The 24,883-nt window shown below is 33.5% G+C and overlaps 2 protein-coding genes across 8 annotated transcripts in view; one reads left to right on the top strand and one right to left on the bottom strand.

The window, feature by feature from the left end:
* Nucleotides 1-1,933: 1,933 nt before the first annotated feature.
* LOC129924510 (kinesin-like protein KIF19) lies at nucleotides 1,934-7,293 on the top strand. The gene is made up of 6 exons (XM_056019452.1): nucleotides 1,934-2,008; nucleotides 2,859-2,946; nucleotides 3,564-3,697; nucleotides 4,144-4,269; nucleotides 4,388-4,667; nucleotides 5,644-7,293. Exons 1-6 carry the CDS (start codon nucleotides 1,949-1,951, stop codon nucleotides 5,826-5,828), a joined length of 873 nt encoding a protein of 290 aa, XP_055875427.1. The 5' UTR covers nucleotides 1,934-1,948; the 3' UTR covers nucleotides 5,829-7,293.
* A 3,641-nt stretch (nucleotides 7,294-10,934) lies between these two features.
* The window catches only part of LOC106056272 (BAI1-associated protein 3-like), a 328,613-nt gene continuing 314,664 nt past the window's right edge, over nucleotides 10,935-24,883 (bottom strand). For 5 of the 7 annotated variants that reach the window (XM_056019444.1, XM_056019448.1, XM_056019446.1 and 2 more), the window contains 6 exons: nucleotides 22,674-22,757; nucleotides 21,231-21,312; nucleotides 21,030-21,068; nucleotides 19,363-19,486; nucleotides 17,523-17,725; nucleotides 10,936-16,437 (listed from right to left, as the gene is read on the bottom strand). In XM_056019444.1, the coding sequence (XP_055875419.1) occupies nucleotides 16,340-16,437; nucleotides 17,523-17,725; nucleotides 19,363-19,486; nucleotides 21,030-21,068; nucleotides 21,231-21,312; nucleotides 22,674-22,757 (630 nt within the window). In that variant the 3' untranslated portion in view covers nucleotides 10,936-16,339. Of the gene's footprint in view, nucleotides 16,438-17,522; nucleotides 17,726-19,362; nucleotides 19,487-21,029; nucleotides 21,069-21,230; nucleotides 21,313-22,673; nucleotides 22,758-24,883 lie in introns of all 7 variants that reach the window. The other 2 variants (XM_056019443.1, XM_056019441.1) reach the window with 1 other exon arrangement.

The raw sequence follows: 24,883 nt of genomic DNA, 5'->3' as shown, positions 1-24,883 counted from the left end.
GTTGTTTAATCTAGTTGGCTTTTTAATGATTTGATCTAAACTTAGGTTGTGTAAAGTTTCTATGAAAAGCTCATTTATGTCCTTAAGGTTTTGGTGTTTATCTATAATTAGTGTTTTCCAATTTATATCAGGTAGGTTGAAATCACTCATAATCCAAAAAACTGCATTTTTATTTGTCTCTTTAAGTGTAGTAATCTGATTACATAGTTCGTGCATGTATTCTAAACTAGAATTTGGTGGTCTGTAAATGCTGCCTATTATTAGGGATGTTGAGGTGGTATTAATTTTACAAAATGTTGATTCTATATTTTTTGAGTTAGGTAAGGTAATTTCTTCTGCTATAAGAAAGTTTTTTATTGCTAAAAGAACTCCTCCATGATTATCAGCCCTATCTTTTTAAAAATTTCATAATTACTATTGAAAATTTCTGCATTATAAATTTCAGGATGTAGCCAAGTTTCTGTATAGTGTATAGTATAGTGACAAACAAGTGTTACGTAGTTAATTTATTGTGTAACATTGTTTCCTTAGAGCGAAAACATGTTGTTAGAGCAATGGATTTTTAGAATCTTGAGCTAGAATCTAGATTAAATAATTCTAATGATGTGTAATATACTATAACTATAGTATAATATAGATTTAAATAAAAAAAGAATAATAATAATGATACTTATATTATACTTATAATATAGAATATAGTCATATAGATCTAGTCTAGATTAGATCTGATAAATTTAAAATAGACCATTTCTAAGATATAGATTATTTATAGTTATATATCTAGACTATTATAAATCTAGACTCGATTTAGTTCAAGATCTATTTAAAAAATATAGATTATAGATATCTAAATCTAATATTTAATTACAATTTAATATATAATGTGGTGACACTGATGTATTTTGAAGTCAGTGTAAAATTAATAAATAGAATGTGAGTTTTACCGGTTTGTTTTTATTACAGAAAATACATTATTATAAGCTTCATGTACAACAATCTATTAAATAAGCAGGGTTTCTGTCAGGGCTTTTGTAACAGGATTTTAGCCTCTCAAACCCTCAATCAATGGAGTTTGATAGTGATGATGAATAAAATAAGTCATTTTATAAAATAAATCAAGATTAAAAAAATATATAAATATTTATTAAACTGGACAAATGTTATGAGCGTTGAACTTGTCTCGTTGGAACCAAGTTCTAACATTACCTACTGACATCCCGCTGTTATGTGGAAGGTTTAGGGGAAAACATGAAAATCTTCATTTTTTAAAGAGACAATATGGGCAGTTTTTACCTAGTCCTGCTAGAGAGCATATATATGTATTTGGTTGTAGTCTTTTGAACTTGTTAGAGATCGGACTAAGTGTCTTACAGTATTCAGAACTTTATTAACTTAATTATTGTAACAAGCTACTTAAGTAAAAAGGAGCTAAAATTGTCATGACGTGTTAAAATCTTTTTACCACGGAGCTGATTAAGACTTATTATACAAAGTACAGAGAAACAGATAATATTTATATTAACAAAAATGTTTCCTCAGTTTAGAAATGTTGTTTGTTTGTTTGTGGAGATAACAAGCCAAAATGTAAACCAAACAACTTGAAGCAAACAAAATCATGGCAGAATTAATGTCTCAGTCAAAGACTGGTGGAGGAGAGCAGAATCTGATGGCAAGTCAAATATTTTATCTTTGTAGAATCAGCACTTTAGGCTATAAATAAAATGATGGAAAATTTTTTAAAATTTGATTCCTATGGAAAATTGTTTGATTACAGTGCATTTTTTCTTCAACATTAGTATTTTACGAAACAATATTCAAAAGCTTACCTACTAAAAAGAATGTATATTTTTTATTATATAAGTAAACTTATTTATGCTAATCCAATGTGCCCAAACATGTAGTTATTGTATTCTTTTGTGTATCATAGGTTGCTCTGAGGATACGTCCGATGGCTCAGGATGAGATTCGACAAGGAGCTAATCCAGCAGCTTACAAAGTTGAGAACAATGTAAGTATGAAGAGCTATCAAAAAATGATTAGCTAGCTACACCTTAATTAGTTAGCTAAGATATATTTTAGCTGTCACAAACATTGATGAGCTATCATACACACAAATAAGTTAGCTTACACAGTGATGAGTAAGCTTACATACAAATAAGTTAGCTTACACAGTGATGAGTTAGCTAGTTAGCTTACATATTTATGACTTTTATGAGCTGTTACACACATTGACAAATTAGCATACACAATTTTCAGATTTACAAATGTATTAAATACATGCATATGCCTGCTTGTTATCCTTAAAAGGTTATGGTAGAAGTTTGTTTCTATGGCTAATGATTACATTAAGTTTCATGTGACCACCTCTAATTTTACAAGCAAATGTTATATTTTATATATATATGTTATACAAATAAACTAGTTGGAAGCTTTATATCATTACTTCACTCATAAATTTTTGGTAGACCTATTTGATAAAGATAAATGTAATGGAAGCATCTATATAAGTGACATTTTAAACAGTATTATACATAAAACTACAATTAATAATAACACAAATAATAAAAATCATTATTCTAAGGACTTGTATTGGCTTTGTGCTTTTCAGTGAACAATTTAATAATACCATATCCCCCCCCCCCCAAACCGCCCCCCCTCCCCCCTTTAAAAAAAATGGAGTTTTCAAATTCAAATTAAAAAATGCATGAGATATGTTAATTAGATGATAAGCAATATGTATTTGATTCTATATTTGATGGCACATGTTCACAGGTTAGTAAGTCTTAAATATTTTTCTCCTGCAATCTTCTTTGTGGTTATATCTAAATAAACAAACAAATGAATTTCTTTCCTTACAGAAAGATGTGTATGAAGAAACAACGAAATTTCTGATACCAAATGTGACCAGTGGCTACAATGCCACTGTCTTTGCTTATGGTCCTACAGGTAAATCCACCACAATTGAGACATTCTGTATGTGAGACTTAAGATGCATTCAACATTTTTTTTTCTTTTTATAATAAAATTGTATGAAACTTTCAGTTGTTATAGTTGTATTATGAACTTGTAATTTTTTACTTATCAAAAAATTTACATTTAGATTTGTATTGCATTATTTAAAAGTAAAGTTTCCCTTTCAGACATTAACGTCTATGGGGCAGATGATGTAAAGGTTATCTGTTTCTATGGCTTATGGTTAATAAGGGTGTCATGTGGCCAGCACAACAACTAACCGCCTTTATTTTTCCCTAACTAATGTCAGGTACCCATTAGAGCTGGTGGGGACTCAGATGCACTCAACGATCCCTAAATTAAAAATCCCAGTCTTCACACTGAATTACAAACAGGGACCACCAGTTCAGAAGCCAAGCATTTTATTGCTCACCCACAGCTCCTCCATTTGCATTATTAGGGTTTAACAAATATATTTCTTTATTATTATGTATGAACCAAAGACAATATGCATCATTATATTGTAAGGGTGAATGTAATATAGTTGTGTGAGGCGCCAAATATGTTTTGAATTTCTTACACTATTAAATTGGGTACTTTTATTGTTCTAGGTGCTGGTAAAACCTATACAATGTTGGGTAAAGATGGTGAGCCAGGAATTATGGTGCAAGCATTGAATGATTTGTTTTTGGAAATGAGACAGAGTACAGATAAAACATACAAAGTCACAATGTCTTATTTAGAGGTAATGTACATTTGTGGAAGACATTTGACAGTGCTTGAGAAGTGAGAGAAACATTTGTATGTTACGTTGCATCGTAAAGAATACAAAACTACCTGATATATGCTTTGCTAATATAATGAACAAACTTAAAAGTTTGGGGATAATTCAAATTCATTTTGATACTGAATAAATTGTTAATTTATTTTTTTCAAATGTTATATTTATTTATGGATTTCTTTTTTAGAAATTGTATTTTTAATATAAGGAGTATAAATTGTTAATTTTCTGAAGCTAATTTTTTATCTAAAAAAAAATTAAAAAGTAATATCCACTTTAATTAGATTTGTTTGTTTTCTATAATATGTATGTTAATTATCTGTGCTTCAAAAATGGTCTTGCTAAGATATTCTGCCAAAGCTTTTCAGACCATACCTGAAAGGAAAACTGAAGATGTATATTTGTTTCAGATATACAACGAAATGATACGAGATCTTTTGAATCCAGATTCTGGTTTTCTTGAGTTAAGAGAAGACACCAAAGGCAGTGTTCAAGTGGCAGGAATCTCAGAAGTAACAGCCAGGTCAACAGAAGAGGTTTAATGAAATTTTTTTTTCTACATTATTTGTTTAAGTTTGCATATAATCTAATGTAAATATAAAAGTCTTAAAGAAATCTGTTTGACTGAAAAGCCCATTTGATCAACATTGACAGGTGATGAACATGTTGGTAAAAGGCAATCTGGAAAGAACGCAGGAGCCAACCGCAGCCAATGCCACTTCTTCAAGGTCACATGCTATCCTCCAGGTGACAGTGAGGCAAAGGAACAAGACTCGCAATATCATGCAGGAAGTCCGGACAGGCCGACTGTACCTTGTAGACTTGGCAGGCTCAGAAAGGGCAGCTAATACTCACAACAGGGGGAAGAGGATGGTGGAAGGGGCTCATATTAATCGTTCTTTACTTGCTCTCGGCAATTGTATAAATGCTTTAAGTGAGTGTTTTTTTTTCATATTTTCATAAAAAAATTGTTTTTGGATTTTGCATCAGTAAATTTAAAAAATTAAACACAACAATAAACATTTTTTGAATAGAGATTAAATTTCATTGAGAGACCTATAGTAAATAACATTAGTATGAACTTTCTTTCTTTTTTAAAAAAAACTGCACATGTTTCTAATATGTCTCTTTTTGTCTAATAACTGCTTTCTTTATTTTTAATAAGTCTTGGACATTGCTTCATAAATAAAAGATTTCGTATGTCTTAGCCCTAACTCCTGTAGGATGACAGGGGATGATGTCGGGCAAGGTTCCAACTCAGGGCCATTGAGATAAAAGTCCAAAGCACATACCACATGATCAGGCAGCCATTCAATAATGTCCCAGTTGTTACTAATTTTTAACTATTCCAAGAAATTCAAACAACATTTCAGGCAGGTTAAGGGTATTTGTATGTTGCTCTACTATTCAAGAGATAACAAAAATCAATATCATATTTAAAATGTTAGAAAGATTACATTGGAGTTTTCTGGTCTCTAGAAGCAGGAAGTATACATTTCAATTCTTATCAAGTAGTGCATCTCATTAGCTTGGGATTGAGTTAGGCTCTAGATAGAATCAATGCTTGATAATTATAGAATACATCAGTTAAGATATAGACAGCATAAATTTTATTATAGAATACATATTCATTTTCTTTTGCATACATATTAGTTGATAAATTTAAAATGCTCCTTTTAAAATTAACATCAATAAAATTTATCTTATCTAACAGGATTAACTGAAAGACATATTATGATTTAATGGCCCCTAAGTTTTCTCTTTAATTATTTCAAATTATGAAAATGTAGTCACACACCCATTTAGTAAATTCTAGATGTATACCATTTTGCTTTCTTGTTTACATTTATTTGAGGCAGAAGAGATGTCTTTCATTGGAAGTTTTTACTAACTTAATGCCTCTGCTTCAGGTGATAAAAATGGTCCAAAGTACATCAACTACAGAGATAGCAAGCTGACAAGATTACTGGGAGGCAACTGTAGGACAGTTATGATTGCTCACATCAGCCCAGCTAGTACCCAGTTTGAAGAGTCGAGGAATACATTGGTTTATGCAGACAGAGCTAAGCACATCAAGACTAAGGTAAACACATGAGACAGGGGTGTACATACGGTTTACATTGTGAATAGAGATTCTAAATACGTATAGCAGACCTCAGAATTTATTGATGGGGAAAAACCATGGTGGACTATAGTAGTAAATAGTAAATAAAATATTTCTGACATAAAAACAACTTACAAAGCTAAGTTTACTGTAATACTGTAATATATTAAAAAATTAATTAAGCAAAATTTTTTTTTGAGCATTTGGATCAGTTTGATCTCTATCTTGAATATTACCCTAAATTTGAGGAAAACATGGCAAAGCAATAAAATAAAGTAACTTTTCCCTTTCAGACCTTGTGATCTAGGGGGCAGAGGTTGTAAAGGTCATCTGTTTCTAAGGCAAAAGGTTAACAAGCAGGGTGTCATGTGGCCAGCACAATGACCAACCCCCTTTACTTTCCCTCATTAAAGTCAAGTACCCATTCTAGTTGGGTGGACTCAGGGACTCAGGGGTGCCCTAAAAATCCCGAAATTAAAAATTCCAGTCTTCACCGAGGTTCAACCCAGTCAGCCACTGCATCCCCATTTTGATTTTTGAGTTCTAATCCCAATGGAAGATGAAATATTGTTAAATGTTTTACATGTTTCGGATGTTCCTTCAGAGTTCCTAGTCCAAACCTCCCGCAGGACGACGGGGGATGGGAGCGGGCAGGATTTGAACCATCGATAAATCCGAACGACAGTCCAGCGCGCAAACCACACGACCAGGCAGCCATCCTGGCTCAGGACAAGGTTTAAAATGTAAAGTTTAATAGAATAAAGTTTTGATTTCTGCTTAATATGGCAGCCAGGTTTAACAAATTTTGACAGCTACACCGTAGGGAGGGTTACATGGATATGGAAAGTGTTCACGTGAAGACAAAGTTTGAGAAATGGTGAGTCTATATTTATATGTTGGGAACCACTGGTTTTAGCAGTTGTTAAGATTGAATTGTGAGTGTGTGTTAATAGTATTTTTGGCTGTATCTGTGCTTATGGCATTTGAATGATTGTGTCATACCAAGGATTGCAATGGTGTTTTAGTTCAGCTAATCGTTTGATTGTTGATCTATTCATTTATTTACTTGTTCTTATTTAGACTGGAATTTCTGAAAGGTTATCCCATAAGTAATTTTTTTTCTTCCTTACTTTTGCTTTCTTCCTTGTGTTTTTTTTTCTCTTCAAGTTTAGTATAATTTTGAATGAAATCAGAAGTCAGTGTTAGGTTAAACCCAGAATTTCATATTGGGTTATTTTGTGAAACTTTTTTTATGTTAAACTATCTTTTATTAAATACGTGTAATATATTTTAGAGTATACAATTTACAGCTCAAATTTGTTAACTATTTCTTTGATGTACTATTGTAGTCTATATATAATTATACTTTTATATTTGCTTTAACTTTAGGGAGGCTACTTCAAATTTATCAATTTAAAAAATAAAATTCTTGAAATAAAAAAATAAAAAAAATAAAGTAATAGACTTGATCTTTGATTACACTTGCATAAAATCTGAACACTTAAAGTTGTCTGAAACAGACTAGAATATTCTTATTTGTCACTTGTCTCTATTTCAACTTACAAATAATATGATTGCGGTTCAACTTGCTCCGTACTATTTTTAACTACATGTATCTAGGTCAGTGTTCTTCTCTTGATAAATTTCTATACTATCTATATTATAAAGTAGAATGTGAGGGGTATGTATGTATGTATGTATGTATGTATGTATGTATGTATGTTACTTATAGACATCAAAACCGCTAGACCAATCTTGATAAAACTAGACAGGAATGTTCCTTGGGTACCAACTTAGACCGTAGTGTATGTATTGTAGCCCTAAAACAAACTTAAGACCCTCAAAAAAAATAAAGTTGTCCGACTCTATTACAGCTATAGTATTTTATGGATCTAGGCCATGTCTACAATGTTGACATGAGAAAAGATAGAAAGGATTTAGACCTAGATCTAATTTTAAGAAATACACTTTGCGCAGATAGTTTTTTACTTTGACACATGAAAAGACAAAAGAAGATCCATTGATTTCATTATATAATAAAATTAACCTTCAATTTTGTGTTTCAAAAGCATTTTTTACATTAATTAGTTCCTTATATCTGTGATTACAGATTTCCTGACGAACATTCTTTCATTAGACAATTCAGTAATGAATCGCGTACTAAATATTAATTCGTTTAATTGTTTACTTTATAATCCCATCCCTAGATCTAAAACTCTAATTCAACTCTAAGATGATAAAACTTCTCTTCGAACAGATAGTTTTATACTTTAACACATAAACATATTAATTAAAGTCCATTCATTTCATATTTTGATCAAATAAACATTCAAATTTGGTTTTCTAAAGCTACATTCGTTTACGAAAGCTGCGAAGCCGAGTTGAGATAGGCCTAGATCTATATTCATTCATGAATCGCGTACTAAACATTATTTCGTTTAATTGTTCACTTTATAATCCCATTCATTTAACAAAGCTATCGCTCTTTTCGTTTTTAATAGATAAGAATGTATCGACTTCCTTCGGGTAAACCCATTTTCTCAAAACTAATTTTATTTTCGTAGCGAAACAGAAATAACGTGAAAGGATCATTAGCTACGTTTAACATACATCTAAATCCAATCCACTAGATTATCCAAAAGCATTTTTTACATAAATTAGTTCCTGATATCTACAGATTTCCTGGCGAACATTCTTTCATTAGACATTACCAAATGGTTACACATTAACACATCTCTCTTCTGAGGTCTGAGTCTATTCCTAGGCCTAGGTCTAAAACTCTTACTGAACTCTAAGATGATAAAACTTCTTTTCGCAAAGATAGTTTTATGCTTTAACACATAAACATACTAATTATTGTCCATTCATTTGATATTTTAATCAAATTAACATTCAAATTTGTTTTTCTAAAGCATTTTTAATACATTCGTTCGCTGTTCGCTAAAGCTGCGTAGCCGTGTTGAGATAGGCCTATATTCATTCATGAAAAAAGGTCACGCATGCGCAGCACAGAACTCTAGATTAGTGTAGATTTAGATCTACGTTTACCTCAAGATCTACTTTATACTTTATACACATGAACATACAAAATTTAGTCTATTCATCTCAAATTTTAATCAAATATATGTAGGCCTACAAGCAAATGTTTTAATTTGAAAAAAAAATAGATTTAATTAAGCCTATTAGCTATTTTGATTTGATAGCTTCATTCACACTATTTTTACATTGACACATTCGCTTTACTTATTACATTATTATTTCGTTTAATTGTTTACAAAACACTCTCAGCGACTATATCGACAGTAATGCGCAAATAAAGACCCGCGGGTCGCGGGTAACATATGTCTAGTAAAGTATAAAGTAAGGCGTATGTATGTATGTGACTTATAGAAATCAAAACCGCTTGACCAATCTTGATAAAACTTGGCAGGAATGTTCCTTGGGTACCATCTTAGACCGTAGTGTATGTATTGTAGCCCTAAAAAAAAACTTAAGACCCTAAAAAAAAAATAAAGTTGTCCGACTCTATTAAAATTATAGTATTTTATGGATCTAGGCCATGTTTACAATGTTGACATGAGAAAAGATCGAAAGATCTAATCTAATTTTAAGAAATACACTTTGCTCAGATAGTTTTTTTACTTTGACACATGAAAATACAAAAGAAGGTCCATTGATTTCATTATATAATAAAATTAACCTTCAAATTTGTGTTTCAAAACCATTTTTTACATAAATGTGTTCCTTATATCTGTGACTACAGATTTCCTGACGAACATTCTTTCATTAGACAATTCCGTAATGTTTCTTTCCATCCCTAGATCTAAAACTCTAATTCATCTCTAGGATGATAAAACTTCTCTTCGCACAGATAGTTTTATACTTTAACACATGAACATACTAAATATAGTCCATTCATTTCATATTTTGATCAAATTAACTTTCAAATTTGGTTTTCTAAAGCATTTTAATAGACTACATTCGTTTACGAAAGCTGCGAAACCGAGTTGAGATAGGCCTAGATTCATGAATGAATCGCGTACTAAAAATTATTTCGTTTAATTGTTTACTTTATAATCCCATTCATTTAACAAAGCTATCACTCTTTTCGTTTTTAATAGATATGAATGTATCGGCTTCGGGTAAACCCATTTTCGTAGCGAAAGAGAAAAAACTTGAAAGGATCATTAGTTAAGTTTAACATACATCTAAATACAACCCACTACCTTAGTAAACACAAACTTAGACCCGCAGGCCGCGGGTAATGCCAGGCAAGTATATATATATATATATATATATATATATATTACATTCATTAACTTTGTCAACACTCAATACAAATGTTATTGCTGAGAGTTTTCTTTTTTAAATTGGCTTTATAAATAATGCATCTTTAGACACACAAAAATTCTTACTGTAAATTAGTGACTCTACAGCACCTTATCTTTGGAGGTAAACAGATGGCAGGTAATGTCTGCTAAATGAGATAGCTGGAGAATTCTTATAAAGGTAGCAAGACAAACATTTGAGACCAAAAAAGAAAAAAGTCTTGCCTAAGGCAGGTGATGATGAAGAGTATTTAAATAGACCCCTGACTGTGTCTGTTTGCATCAACTTGGCTGTAACTGGGTCTGCATTGCATATGAAATATTGTACAAGTCTTTAATCTTCTGACTCGTAGACAATGCTCAAGTTAAATAATTCTGCCATTTGATTGTAAGAGTTGGATAACTGATTATTTGATTATATTATTATTAAAGTTCCTCTTTCAGACCTTACGATCTATAGGACAGATGATGTAAAGTTCTGTTTCAGTGGCCCACGGTTTTACAAGGGTGTTATGTGGCCAGCACAACGACCAACCGCCTTTACTTTTCCCCAACTAATGTCAGGTATCCATTAGAGCTGGGTGGGCTCAGAGGCGACCAAAGATTCCAAAAGTTAAAAATCGCAGTCTTCACCAGGATTCGAACCCGGACCCCAGGTTCGGAAGCCAAGCGCTTTACCGCTCAGCCACCTGAGACATGAACACAGATGTAGAGACATGAACACAGATGTAGAGACATGAACACACATGGTAGACAAAAGTCTAACTGGTTGAAAGAAATGTCATAATACAACATTTATTGTATTTTTGTTTAATACATCAAAGGAAGTATAGGTCAGTGCTAGACAACAAAGTGTAGAATAAACCATTGTGGGACGTGTATGTGTGTGTGCTGTACAACAACCAACACACACATACTTATAATACACACACACACACACACACACACTTGCTAAATATCTTTCTTTTGTCTTTTTCTCTCCCACAACTTTGTTATACACAATCATCAGCCAAAAGTTTGTCAAACTCAAAAACACAGATGTAGGATTTAATTTAAACATAAAAAATCTCACTAGTCACATTTTTTTTACACTTACTGTATTGACATGCTAATGTTGTAAACCCCCCCCCCCCCCCCCAAAAAAAAAAAATACAATGCTAATTATTAAAAAACAGTCCTAATTTATCTAAACAGCATAAAAAGGTAGTAAAATTACAAGTCCATTTCAGATAATTTATTTTTTGTGATTAAAAATACATTTTTAGGCTCATAGAACCTGACAATTGTAGCTGCTATCCATTCTTTGCTTTATCATAAGATTAAAAAAACAACACTGCATTATTATGTTACCAACCAATGCAGGAAAAGATTACATGGCCAGATTATTTTCAAGGACAAACCAAAAGCTAAATGAATATAAAATGTGTGCACTACTTCTTTCTTATTTACATGATTAGAGTGTAAGAGATTCAAGATGCTAAAGTTTGGATGTCTTAAATAAGAAACTGAGACAAAAATCATGACACATATTGGGATGGGGGTATGGGGGCTTTCATTTAAAATGTGAGACACATAACATTAAAAAGTGTTGGCCAGATAGAAAGTAAAAATTAATAACTTTTAAAATAAAATAATACACACAAAATGACCAATTATTAAGTTTTCTCCTCAGACACACAAAAAAAAGTTATATTAAAAAAAATGTTTATATTTTATTATGCATTCAAATGTACAAAATTGTACAAAGACACAATAATGTCCAAATATAAACAAGCCTCACAGAATGCTGCAGCTTCCAGATTAGTTAATAAGACTTGGTCTGTTGTATTTTCTTTAGAACACCTGGAATGTGTAAATTTGGAAAGCAAAGCATTGAATATGAGGTTCACTTAGGACCTTTGTCTAATAGGCCATAAAAATGATTATTTAAACATTTTCACCACATAGTTCAATTGAATGTCAAGATTGAGAGTGAGTAGAACTAGTTTTGCTTTCAGCTTCTTCAAAGTCTAGCATGGACAATATCTGCCATATTATTATGGTACAAAGACTCCAGGTTACAAAAGTACATGTTTGTTTTGTTTATTAGGTTTGGACATTTCTGAACATTCTTTATATCTTCACTCAAACAAATAGATTTCTAGATTGCTAGATATGCTCCAAAAAAAAGTTTCTTCTTTTAGCTAACTTTTAGCAGCTGAGCTGTAGGCTATAAGCTCCATTTCTATGACTCATTTCTTTTTTTAACTTGCACCCCAGATAACCAAGAAAGTATAAAAGAAAGTTAAAAAGTTGCACGTCACCCAAACATAAAAAAAAAATAATTAAATAGTATAAATAGTAATCGAATCTAAGGAAAAAATATTAAAAGGTTGGAGGGAAAGTTAGGCTATCGGCTGCTTGGAACACTTGGTCATTTAAAATAGTTTGTACACAAACATATACAAATAATTTAAATAATGAAACAATTATCAACAATTGGTTTATTTATATTAAAAACAAGCATTGGGGAAAACAAAAAGCTAAAAAAAAAAAAAGTCCAGAAAAGACTTTGTGACATGTTTACACTTGCTTTTCAACGAGTTATGATTTTATTTGAAGGAGTTCTTTAAAAAAAAATAAGGCAGCAGTATGAAGTGTTCCCAGTCCCACTGAAACCGAAAGATACAGAATGCCAGAAAATGTCCAAAATTGAGACTCTCGCCATCTTGTCCAGCATATACTAATAAGAGCGCGCTAATCATGGATGGTTGAGTTTCACTTCGAGTCAGAGCTCAGAAATGTTTGTTAATGGTATCTGTTTGAAGCAGCACAGTTACGACTGGACCTACATTCTAAATAGAACTCGGTAGAAATCAAGGAACATTTTAGAATCACAGCCAAATAAAAAAGTGTCACTCACAACTTCATGCTTAATTTTTAAAAAATAACGCCTAGATCTTCTGCTTTGTAAACGAAGGTTTATATCTGAAATTGTAAGATTGAAAATAGATGTGTGTGTGTGTGTGTAGATGAAGCAGAAAAATGAAGAGTAACATCTTCCATTTTTTTTCCAACAATGAACGCTCCCTTTTATTTGTCTGCCTCTCTCCTTTTGTGCTTTGTTTTTCTATCCCATGAACCTACATTAGCTACAATAATCTCATCTGACTAATATTTCTATGAAGATAAGAGCTGATCACCTTTATAGGCTGAAAACACCTGATAAGCCGGTACTAGTTATTTTATACTCAAATCACTTTAAAATCAAAAGAAAGTTTTTTACATGTGATCACAACACCTTGAACCTACATTTTGTTTGTTATCGTGTCTCCATTAATTTAAATATTATTATAATATATATATGGCATGCATTTTGCAATGTTTGACAGGTTTCCTCCTGCTAGATAACAAGTGAACTATGCAACTCAGAATAGGTTTTCATTGCCACAAATATTCCACAACGAGATGAGCTGAAGTCATGCTGTAACATAAGGCTCTCAACAACCACTAAGTTACTTGATATGCTTTTATAATTTATTACATTCTAACAAATATTTTTTTCAATCTCCGATTGTTTGACTTCGTGAATTGTTCATAATTAAATTATGAGTTAACCACGAGATCTACATCAAGATATGTCATTGAAAGACAGTGTCAAAGATTACAATGAACTCAACAATACTCAACTCTAGACCGAGAAATCGTGCAATACTTAGAAATGGTAGAATGAGCGAAAAATTCACCTGGTTTCGAAGATGAAAAAAATATTGAGCAATACATAATTCTAGATGGATCTATCAAGTATTCAACTACATTAAAAAATGTTCAAAGATACAGTTCTGCGAACAAAGCAACCATTTCTGTGATGAAGTAGTTTTCTATAGGTATACACATCTATCAGCATTCCTGATATGTTACAAGTAGGTTGCTCTTAAGATGTAATTCACTAGATTCAAAAGGTAACCATCAATAATAACGCACACCAAACCCAAACAGAAATGACGTCACTTAGTAACCTATGACGTAAAACCATAGAGTAGGCTATAATGACATTCATAAACGATTCATTAGGCGACTGACTTTCACACAAGCATCATCTCGCTATTACGACTAACAAGACCACAGCGACACTCCATTTCTATATAGATAGGTATGAACTCATTGTTTGCACTTTAGACCCTATTCTATGTATTCAATTATTGTTTATTGTTGTCTTTACCAAATAGTACATTGATGCAGTCAACGAACCAGAAAGAAACACCAACGCTGCTGTGAATGTATCGATTGAATTAATTAGATCTGTACATATTTAATATTTATTAGAATGAATGCACAGATTAGATTTTTCTTAAAAGAAAGTATTTTGTTGTTTTTTTAAATAGATTTTTTACTTAGGGCGGAGCACTTCTGCAATAAATAAAAATTCTATTCCACCATCAATAAGTTACAACATTTAAATAGAGCTAATAGAAAATCACATATAATCAAGGTGTCATAGATATTCCGGCCTATGTCATGACATCAGCGGTGTTCCTCTTAGAGTGAAGCGTGGGAGGTTTTGACAAGGTTGTAAGAGAGCTGCACTTTTGTTTCAAGTACAGAGGGGAGGCAATCGTTTCAAGTACAGAGGGGAGGCAATCGTTTCAAGTACAGAGGGGAGGCAATCGTTTCAAGTACAGAGGGGAGGCAATCGTTTCAAGTACAGAGGGGAGGCAATCGTTTCAAGTACAGAGGGGAGGCAATCGTTTCAAGAAGTCCTCAATGGAGAAAAAGTTACCTAAATTTTCAAATTATAAACCATCGTGGAGAACAGTGAATCTAATGTCTATACAATCTTGTCTACGTTTGCAAAAGCGATTTATTTGCTACCTTGGTAGGTGTAACCTCACAATGGGTGTCAGACAGTGCGATCCGCACCCCTCGCGCTCACTAGCGACGATCCATTGTCACTGACATCAAAAAGCAACGTTAAGAAAAAGGAAACACCTTAACCGAGGTACAGGTGCAGTTTATACAAGAATTGTTTTCAATTCCCTTTTCGTTCAAATGTACATACTATAATTATAGAGACGGATCAAAAGTCTCTGATAACCAGAATTCAGGACACTTATAGATGATCAAATATTGTGTTTCTGAAAATACACCACAAAACTTTAGAATTAACAGTGAGACCAAGAGAGACCTAGCCGAAGACCCTCCACTTGCAGTGTTAACCTTTCTGTGGTGTGATATTTGTCTTAAAATAAAAACAAAACTTCTGCAAGAAAACAAAAAAGGAAATTTAATCAAAATTTCGTGGGGAAAAAAAGATCATGGACTTAATATAGTGTGCAGAAGGGGGAATACCAAATCTGTGTTCAAGAGAATAAAAATTGGGACTAGTAACAATACTTTCACTTCATGGCTAGTAGTTATCTACTTTCAATTTGAGCGAGAATTAAGGTTATCCTTTTGAAGAGAAGAAATGGAAACTACTAACAATATTTATGACAGTAATTCTCTAATAACAGAATTTATTGAGATTTTCCACAAAGAAAAAGGAAGAAAAAAAAGGCGCAGTTGTACAGCTCATGGTGGATAAATTAGTCATCAAATACATATTTATATTCTTGAATCAAAAGTAAGGTTTATACAATAATATTGCAGTTTGTAGACGATTTAAAACAGTATTTGTGGGAATATGTGTTATAAGATTAACACACAAGACAATCATAGGATTGTGTCCCCTTATACAGCCGATAACCATTTCCTTTAGGCCTTCTTTTTCCATTTAGAAACAAAAAGTATTGCAGAAAGATTTAGTCTTATATCTCAATATTTGTTTATACTACCAAAAAATTTGAAATTTGTCGGCAAAATTCAAAGACTCAGATCTTTACACATTCTTTTGTAAATAAATCTGTATATTGCCTATATATTTTAAAATTTGGATAGCATTGTTAATAGTTCAAAAAAAACAACAACAATTTGTTACCAAAGGTCATATATTCATTTAAGTGATGTTCAAGTAGATGACCAGGTCTGCTTGAAAGCCTTATATTACGTGGTTGGTCAGTATTATAAATTATTCACAATCATATCAATGAAAGAATGTCTTCAAGAAATAGCTTGCAGCTGTTACGTTTCTAGACAATGCCATGGAGTTGTATTGGTTCCTTCAGTTGTGTGAGAGGCTGCTGCTGCCAAGCTAGTTCATTTCGCTTGCTGTTCTATCAAATAACGTTTTTTGATGAAGTCCTGAGCTGTGGCGTCCCAGGTTCTTCTCCTTAACACGTTCAAGGCACCACGGTCTGGAAACAATAAAACAGAAATCTTATTTGTGATAGAAAAACAAAAGCAGAAGAGCTGTATAGTTTGTTTGTTTGTTTTTTCGCTCAAGAGGGTGAAATCAGTTTTACTGTGTTCATAAAAAACAATATTTTTTTTAACTGTATTTAATACATTTGATGAGGTGTGTACTATTTCTCTAGTCACAAACACTCCTACTTGTTAGTCTACTGGAAAACTGAATGTGACTAGCCTTATAATTACCACATAGAAGATGACGAAGCGGAAGAGATTTTCATACATGACGGAAAGTCTATAAATAGCTAGTGTTTTTGGTGTATCCGGTGTAGAAAGTAAAGAAAGTGTTGATAAGCTAGGTGTTTTAAAGTTGTCTGTACCCAATCTGGGCACTGTTTAGTATTGCAGAATGAAATGTATAGAGCTCTTCTATTTACAACTGTTATTTAGTTGGCAATTTTGAAGTGCGATTCAGCGTCCTTGACATTGCTTTCGTGAAACTCTCCAACAGTATTTCTCTTATATTATATATTATATATATAACATTTTATAACTATTTGGCATCTTAGTCTATAGGTTTTATTACAGACTAGCCTAAATCTCCATCAGGACTGCCGGGGATGACGAAGTGTCCATTAAGGGTCGAGATGACTTTCTTTTATGACCCTTTGACCAACGGGAATGAGAGATTGGCTCTTCACCAACCCCTCTGCCAGGAGGTCCCCCATCAACACGAGGATCATTTAATCCCATCCGTTTTTCATGAGACTCAACTATTCGATCTAACTTCATGTTACTTCTTTCATGCGAAGGCCGGAGGCCGGGCCCACGGCGGGTTCCTGCATGTTCCTATAATGTACTGCCACTAGCCGTTGGAGGGCCATCACCACGCCAAAGAACGGCTTCGAGAATGGGCCTTGTGGTGATATTGTAATATATTGTATATGTATTTAATGGGTTGTAAATTAAAAAAAATATTTATGCATTCAGAACAATAACTTACTAATGAAGAAGAGAAGGTTAAGGTATCTGATCATTATCGAGGGTGAGAACGTATCCCTACGTTCAAAGAATGTATTCAACAGCTTACCAGAAATTTTCGGATGAATGAGTGGCAACGAAATGACGTTGAGAACATCGTAGCCAGAGATCTCCTCCCCGCCTACTCCGCTGACGTCTGTCAAAGGGAGGAAAGCCTCACCGCCAAAGTCGTTTTGAAAGAGCAGGTCATGGTCCATGACAGTAAAGGTCAAGGTCGCACCATGGTGAGCACACTGGGCTGGCTGAATATGGCTAATTTAAACAGAATGAAACGAGAATAAAAGATAATTATTTACTTGAAAAAAAAAAGGTTAACAAATATGTTGCCAATGAAACGACCAAGCTGTAGCTATACTCCTTCCTTCAACTAGAGCTTAGTCCAGTGTTTCTCAAACGGTGTCGCACAGAACCCTAGTGTGTCCACGAGGCCTAAATAAGTGTGTCCACGAACTACTGGAAGAATGAACTAGTAGGCCACCACGGGAAGTAACCTCTCTAAACAAAAACACAACAAAGTGTCCCACTAAATAATCAGAATGTGCGAAGTGTTCCGTTGAGGGACAAATTGGGGAAACATTGGCTTAGTCTCTAGGACTGTTGGGGCACTACATTTACTACGTCAACCGTCTCCATTCTTCTCTGTCTTTTCCTTTGACCAGTCTCTTCTAATGACTGCCTCATTCATTCTTTCATGTTTTCCTCCCATCACTTTCTATGTCTTTCTTTTTCCTGGTATTGTCCCCTGCAGGAAGGTCCTTGCGAACCATGAGGACGTTGTGATATAACCATACTGTTTATATTTATATTTTCTACAGTGACATGTCATCGTGAGGCCTACAACAGAATAGTATCAATCAATGGCGATGTACTTTAACAAATGGCCTTGAACTAATTGCAGATGTATCTCATGTATAACGTTATGCCTGACAATCAATAATAACCCAAAATAACCGTAAATCAATTAATAAGCCTCTAAGCTACCCCCCCACCCAACCCCTACGATCAATAAGGCTTCATTCATTATTCATGCCTGGTTTTCTGTATTATATTAGTGCTAGTAATAGAGTCAGTGTATGGGCTCAGCAGGGAAGAAGAATCTAAATCCTATTCAAGGCTAGTACAAAGACTCAAAAAACAAAGATTTATTGCTGCAGGGATGAACGACTGTATAGAAAATACAATAAACATGCATATATGTGACCCTGCCGGACCAAGTAAAATATAGAACGCCTGGGCCACGAGGCCTCCATCAGGTAAAAAAAAAAAGACAAAACAAATAACACAAAATAGGCTTAAGTTAACTTGTTTTACATAGCCCGGCAGGGTTACATATATACATAGGCTTATAGTATTTTCCAAGATTAGTAAAGTTTATAAAAAATATTACATTTAATTATAATAAGCATAATCTAAACAAGCAACATAGAAAAAAAAAACCATAAAAAAACCAATTACAACCACTGCAATATATCTCAATACTGCAAGGTTTAACTCCCTTTTTACATAAATACACAAAAAAATAATAATGGATTAATTAATTTGTTAATTTTTTTTGATTGATTGCCATGTTGCATCTTGTCATACAACTTGATCCAAGAATAGGAAGTGGGAGAAATAACGGGTACAAAATTTGTACCAAACAGACAGACAGACAGAATGACTTGATAAAAATAAGTTTCTCTCCCCCCCCCCCCTTTTGTTTTTACGTATTTGATGCTTTCAGTATGCTAGCCAATCTTGTGTGCTTTGACAACATATCAATTCAACTTGACAACTTGCGGACCTATTTTCGTGTGGACGCTCAGGACTGCTGATTGAAGAGAAATACAAACTGAGAGAGAGAGAAAAACACAAACACATAATTCAGAAAACAAGGGTAGATAACTTACAATTCAAACGACTCATCAAATACTGGGTTCAGCGTTTTCTTGACAATCTTTGTGCTCTGAGTTGATATGCCAGGGAAAACATGTTCCGGTACAAGGGAGACCAGAACGTAAGGATCACTCAGACCTGCCAAGATGTAAATATTTTAAATGTATTGATTGGGTTCAAACTTGAGAGGTTTGCTTGCCTCCCCTGGAAAGTTGGGCCTACTCATGACTATAACATTATGCATATGTTGCTACACTAGAAACATGCATAATAAAAAAAAAAAGCTTATATTGGATGAAAATGAATATGTTATAACTTTAGGCAACACGTAAGACCGGTCTTTAACCACTGCAACCCATGCGGTCGTAGTGGGCCCTGTACTTTCTTAGGGCCCGCGCGATGCGAATTCTAGGTGTAAATTATTTAATTAAACAATTTTAACTTATTATTAAAGGGTTCCAGGAATTCTCTTACAATTAAAACATATGAGAAAAAGTCATGAAAATCTCCTGAAATTATTAAAATCTTCTGAAAACTGATGCAAATCTCCTTAAAACAGACAATATGGAAAACGCCAATCCTACTCGCGATTAAAAAAATCGGCATTGTCAGCTTTCATTTAAATAATAATGTAATAAGAAGTCGAATTTTCAACAAAACAAGAAGATCAAATACTTTATCTCGACCTCTTAGAAAAAACAAAACAAAAACGATATTTTTCTAGTCGATTTTAAATCTAAAAGGCTAATCTGAATGTTTATCGGCTTTTTGTTGATGTAGATGGCTCGTAAAGTTAATTTTGCACTGATTTTGTACTTAGTAAAGTATAAATAAAATGCAAAGACGAATTTATTTTCTAATACAAAATCTTAATTTTCACTTATTATCCTTATCACATCCCAAATTAGACCCCGATCAATCCGTTTCGCATAGGGCCCCGCAACCAGTAGGAAGGCCCTGGGAATATACATGAAACATAATTGGAAACATTTTAATTGATCTAATTCAACTATAATATATTTGTGCGATTGGGAATATTTGTTTATTTGTTTCTAATTAGCGCAACACAAACCTGCTTACAACATGCTCAGTACGCTATGGTCCAAACACTATTTAATAAAAATGTTTGCTCAAGTCTGAATTCAAACTCCAGGTCTCGAGCCTGCAAGAGAGAAGGCCGACTTGCTAGCCACTGAGCTATTCAAGTACTTATTAAAAAAAGGTTAGATAGCTATTAATTCTTAGTTTCAGATTTTTAGCGAACGACCTAATTTTTAAAAAAATTACGACTTAATAATTAACTTATTGCTTAATTGATGTTTTTATTGATTCCTGTGTTGTCGCCAACAATGTATAACCTCTCAAACTGTCAACATGATCCGAGAATGGGGAGACCAAGAAATAGCGTGTACACTCAGACTGACAAACAGAGGGGATATGAATATAAGCTTTGGAAAATAGTGATCACATTCTAATAACAACCTCAGGTAAAGATTTATTATGCTGTGACCTGGATCAATCGATACATGCACATTTACATACACGAATCTCTAAAACAGCAACAGAGCTATATCTTTGATTGGCTCAAACCGCCCCCCGCCCAATGAAATCCATTTTATTAGCTGTTTAAACATTTTTCTTTGAAAATGTGAACCATAATAATAACAATAATTTCACTCACCATTTGCATCAAGAGGAATAAGATCTTTGGCACTAAGAACTGGGTAAAAAAAGGACATTTATGTTAATTTATTGACAACAGGTTTCACTCAGTATGTTGAGAGACATACAAACATATATTTTGATCATTAAGAAAATCGCTACAACGTTATCAGATTAATGGCTGGAAATGACAAGAACAAGTACACTATGAGTAGCTTACCTTCCACTAAAAGTTTGTGAGAATCATACTTGTAGACAGCACGTATCTGAAGCTGACCATACTCTGTACTCTGTGTATGAGCCTAATAGGAGACAGAAACTTGTGTTTACAGTTCTAAATGATTGTCCATAACCACAATAACCTCCCTTTATCCACAATAACCTCCCTTTATCCACAATAACCTCCCTTTATCCACAATAACCTCCCTTTATCCACAATAACCTCCCTTCACTTTCACCACCTTCACCCATCCCTTAGTCTGTTGAACCGTTTGGGCACGACACAAGATTTGTCGATGGTCTTTCTCCATTCCACTCTGTCCATCCATCCATTCTTTTATGTTGTCTTCCCATCGCTTTCTCTGTCTGCCTCTTCTTATTTTTCCTGGTACTGTTCCCTGAAGGAAGGTCTTAGCTAGCCCCGAAGACCTTGTCAAATGGGCACAGAGTTTTAGTTTGCGTTTTCTGACAATAGTTAGCAGGTCATCGTGGAGTCCAATCGCTGTAGTAACCCTGTCTCTCTAATATCTTAGTCTGTGATGCGGTCTTTGAATGTGATACCTAGGATCCTTCTGTAGCATCTCAATTCCATTGCTAGGATCCTCCTCTCTAGCTCTAGAGTCAGCATCCAAGACTCGCAAGCATATAAGAATGTGGCCATGACCAGGGAGCGCATCAGTCTGACTTTGGTGTCGAGGGATATGCCTTTGTCTTTCCATATTGTTTTAAGTTTTGAAAGGGCTGCTATGGACTATTCAATCCGGGTCAGTAGTTCAGATTTGGTTCCCTCATCTGAGACAATAGCTCCAAGGTATTTAAAACTACTAACACTTGTAAGCTTTTTACCTCCAATGCAATGCTGATGCCCCTTTTAAAGCCCTGTTCGCTTTTGGTCATAATTTGAGTTTTCGGCATTATTTTGCATACCATATTCTGCGGAAGTCTTGTCTATGCACATCACCCAGTCAGTTTTTCTTCAGTCCCTGATAGGCCATCCATATCACCTGCGAAGCGTAAGTTAGAAATTCCTTTTCCTCTAATGCTTACATTACCTTAGTAGCACTCGAGAGCATCTTCCATTCTCCTTTCAAGGAAGATAATGAATTACGTTTGTGAGAGTAGACAGCCTTGTCCCCAGTCCCCAACCTCCCTTAAGGCACAATAACCTCCCCCCCCCCCACAATAACCTTTCTTCAGCACAATAACCTCCCTTAAGCCACAATAACCTCCCCCCACAATAACCTCCCTTCAGCTACAATAACCTCCCTTAAGCCACAATAACCTCCCTTAAGCAACAATAACCTCCCGCCACAATAACCTCCCGCCAGAATAACCTCTCTTCAGCCACAATACCCTCCCTGGCAGTGAGAACACACACCAATCACTGTAAAAAAATGACGTGTGACCCAGTTTGAAACATATTTTGTGTCCAACATTTTTCTACCTGTTGTTCGTTTTTCTCCATATAGAAAGTTTCAATCAAAGATTTCGTGTCCATCTTGTGCATGGTCAGTTCTTTGCGAAGATTCTACATACAGGAAAAGATACAGAAAAACAAGATACGTTTAGCGTCAACATACTCTACAAACTATTTGTTTATCTATTGGTATTGTTTGCTGAAGAGATATAGAGCACTGTTTGATGGATTGGACACACTCAAATCAGGACACTTAGACACATATATGTCCATTTTTGTATGTCTTTACAAAGAATGTTACATCTCTGTTTTGTATGTGTGTTTTTGTTTAAGTGTATTTGTTTATGTAAAGAACAATAGTTCTTTTTTAACATCAAAATGTGTGTGTGTGTCTGTGTGTGTATGTGTGTGTCTGTGTGTGTGTGTGTGTGTGTGTGTGTGTGATTCAATATTGTGCAAAAAGAAAATGGATGCAATTAAGTTCACTTATATACATAGTGAAAAAAAAATAATTTAAAAAGATTTGTGTGTTTTAATGATCGTTAAAAAAACGTGTAGCGCCAAAACGGTTCGCGCAAATAAGTCGTGTACAATTAGACATTGACCAAAATGTGAGGTATTTACACCCATTTTTATATTACAATTTTAATTATTCAATAGCAGATTTTGAAAGATATACGAACAGATCGAGATAATATGTCGTTCAATTAGCATAAACTTGCCTATATTATTTTGGTGTCAGCAAACACAAACACTCAACGGACTCACGCCTGGAGCAAACACTATTGTGTCATAGATAAGCTACTTGTCGCTGTTTTTTTTAATGTCTTCTATTAGCTCACACTTTCGACATTGTCCACAACTGAATCATTTATTTGACAACTTTGAATCATTTATTTAACAACTTTGAATCATTTATTTGACAACTTTGAATCATTTATTTTGGCAACTTTGAATCATTTATTTTGGCAACTTTGAATCATTTATTTTGAGAACTTTGAATCATTTATTTGACAACTTTGAATCATTTATTTTGGCAACTTTGAATCATTTATTTTGGCAACTTTGAATCATTTATTTGACAACTTTGAATCATTTATTTGACAACTTTGAATCATTTATTTAACAACTTTGAATCATTTATTTGACAACTTTGAATCATTTATTTAACAACTTTGAATCATTTATTTGACAACTTTGAATCATTTATTTTGGCAACTTTGAATCATTTATTTTGGCAACTTTGAATCATTTATTTTGGCAACTTTTAATCATTTATTTTGACAACTTTGAATCATTTATTTGACAACTTTGAATCATTTATTTGACAACTTTGAATCATTTATTTAACAACTTTGAATCATTTATTTGACAACTTTGAATCATTTATTTAACAACTTTGAATCATTTATTTGACAACTTTGAATCATTTATTTTGGCAACTTTGAATCATTTATTTTGGCAACTTTGAATCATTTATTTTGGCAACTTTGAATCATTTATTTTGACAACTTTGAATCATTTATTTGACAACTTTGAATCATTTATTTGACAACTTTGAATCATTTATTTAACAACTTTGAATCATTTATTTGACAACTTTGAATCATTTATTTGACAACTTTGAATCATTTATTTAACAACTTTGAATCATTTATTTGACAACTTTGAACCATTTATTTGGCAACTTTGAACCATTTATTTGACAACTTTGAACAATTTATTTGGCAACTTTGAACCATTTATTTGGCAACTTTGAACCATTTATTTGGCAACTTTGAACCATTTATTTGGCAACTTTGAACCATTTATTTGGCAACTTTGAACCATTTATTTGACAACTTTGAATCATTTATTTGGCAACTTTGAATCATTTATTTGACAACTTTTCATTATTTATCGAGCTGAAAATTCGAACAGAAAATCTTGCTGCGTGACAAAACATTGTATTGAAAATTCAGAAATATCCCTACTTATATTATTGAATATATATTTATTTATTTACCGGTAAAGTCCAGTTCTCCAGCGACGGGGAACTAATAAATATATTGTATTCTTCTTAATTTTTAGTATTAGTAATATCCCTTCTATGGCCTCCCCCATTGCAAAGGTAAGACCAGTGGCGTAACTAAGTGGGGGGGAGGGGGGGGAGAAATTTAAAATCCCCCCGGGCCCCCACCTAGGGGGGGCCCCCAAATGGGTGTCCGAAATTTATTTGTAAATACATAAATTAATAT

The sequence above is a fragment of the Biomphalaria glabrata genome, chromosome 2 (assembly GCF_947242115.1).
Source record: "Biomphalaria glabrata chromosome 2, xgBioGlab47.1, whole genome shotgun sequence".
In the NCBI taxonomy this organism is placed as follows: domain Eukaryota; kingdom Metazoa; phylum Mollusca; class Gastropoda; family Planorbidae; genus Biomphalaria; species Biomphalaria glabrata.
Note: the sequence above shows the minus strand (reverse complement) of the source record. Positions and strands in the feature narration are given on the sequence as shown.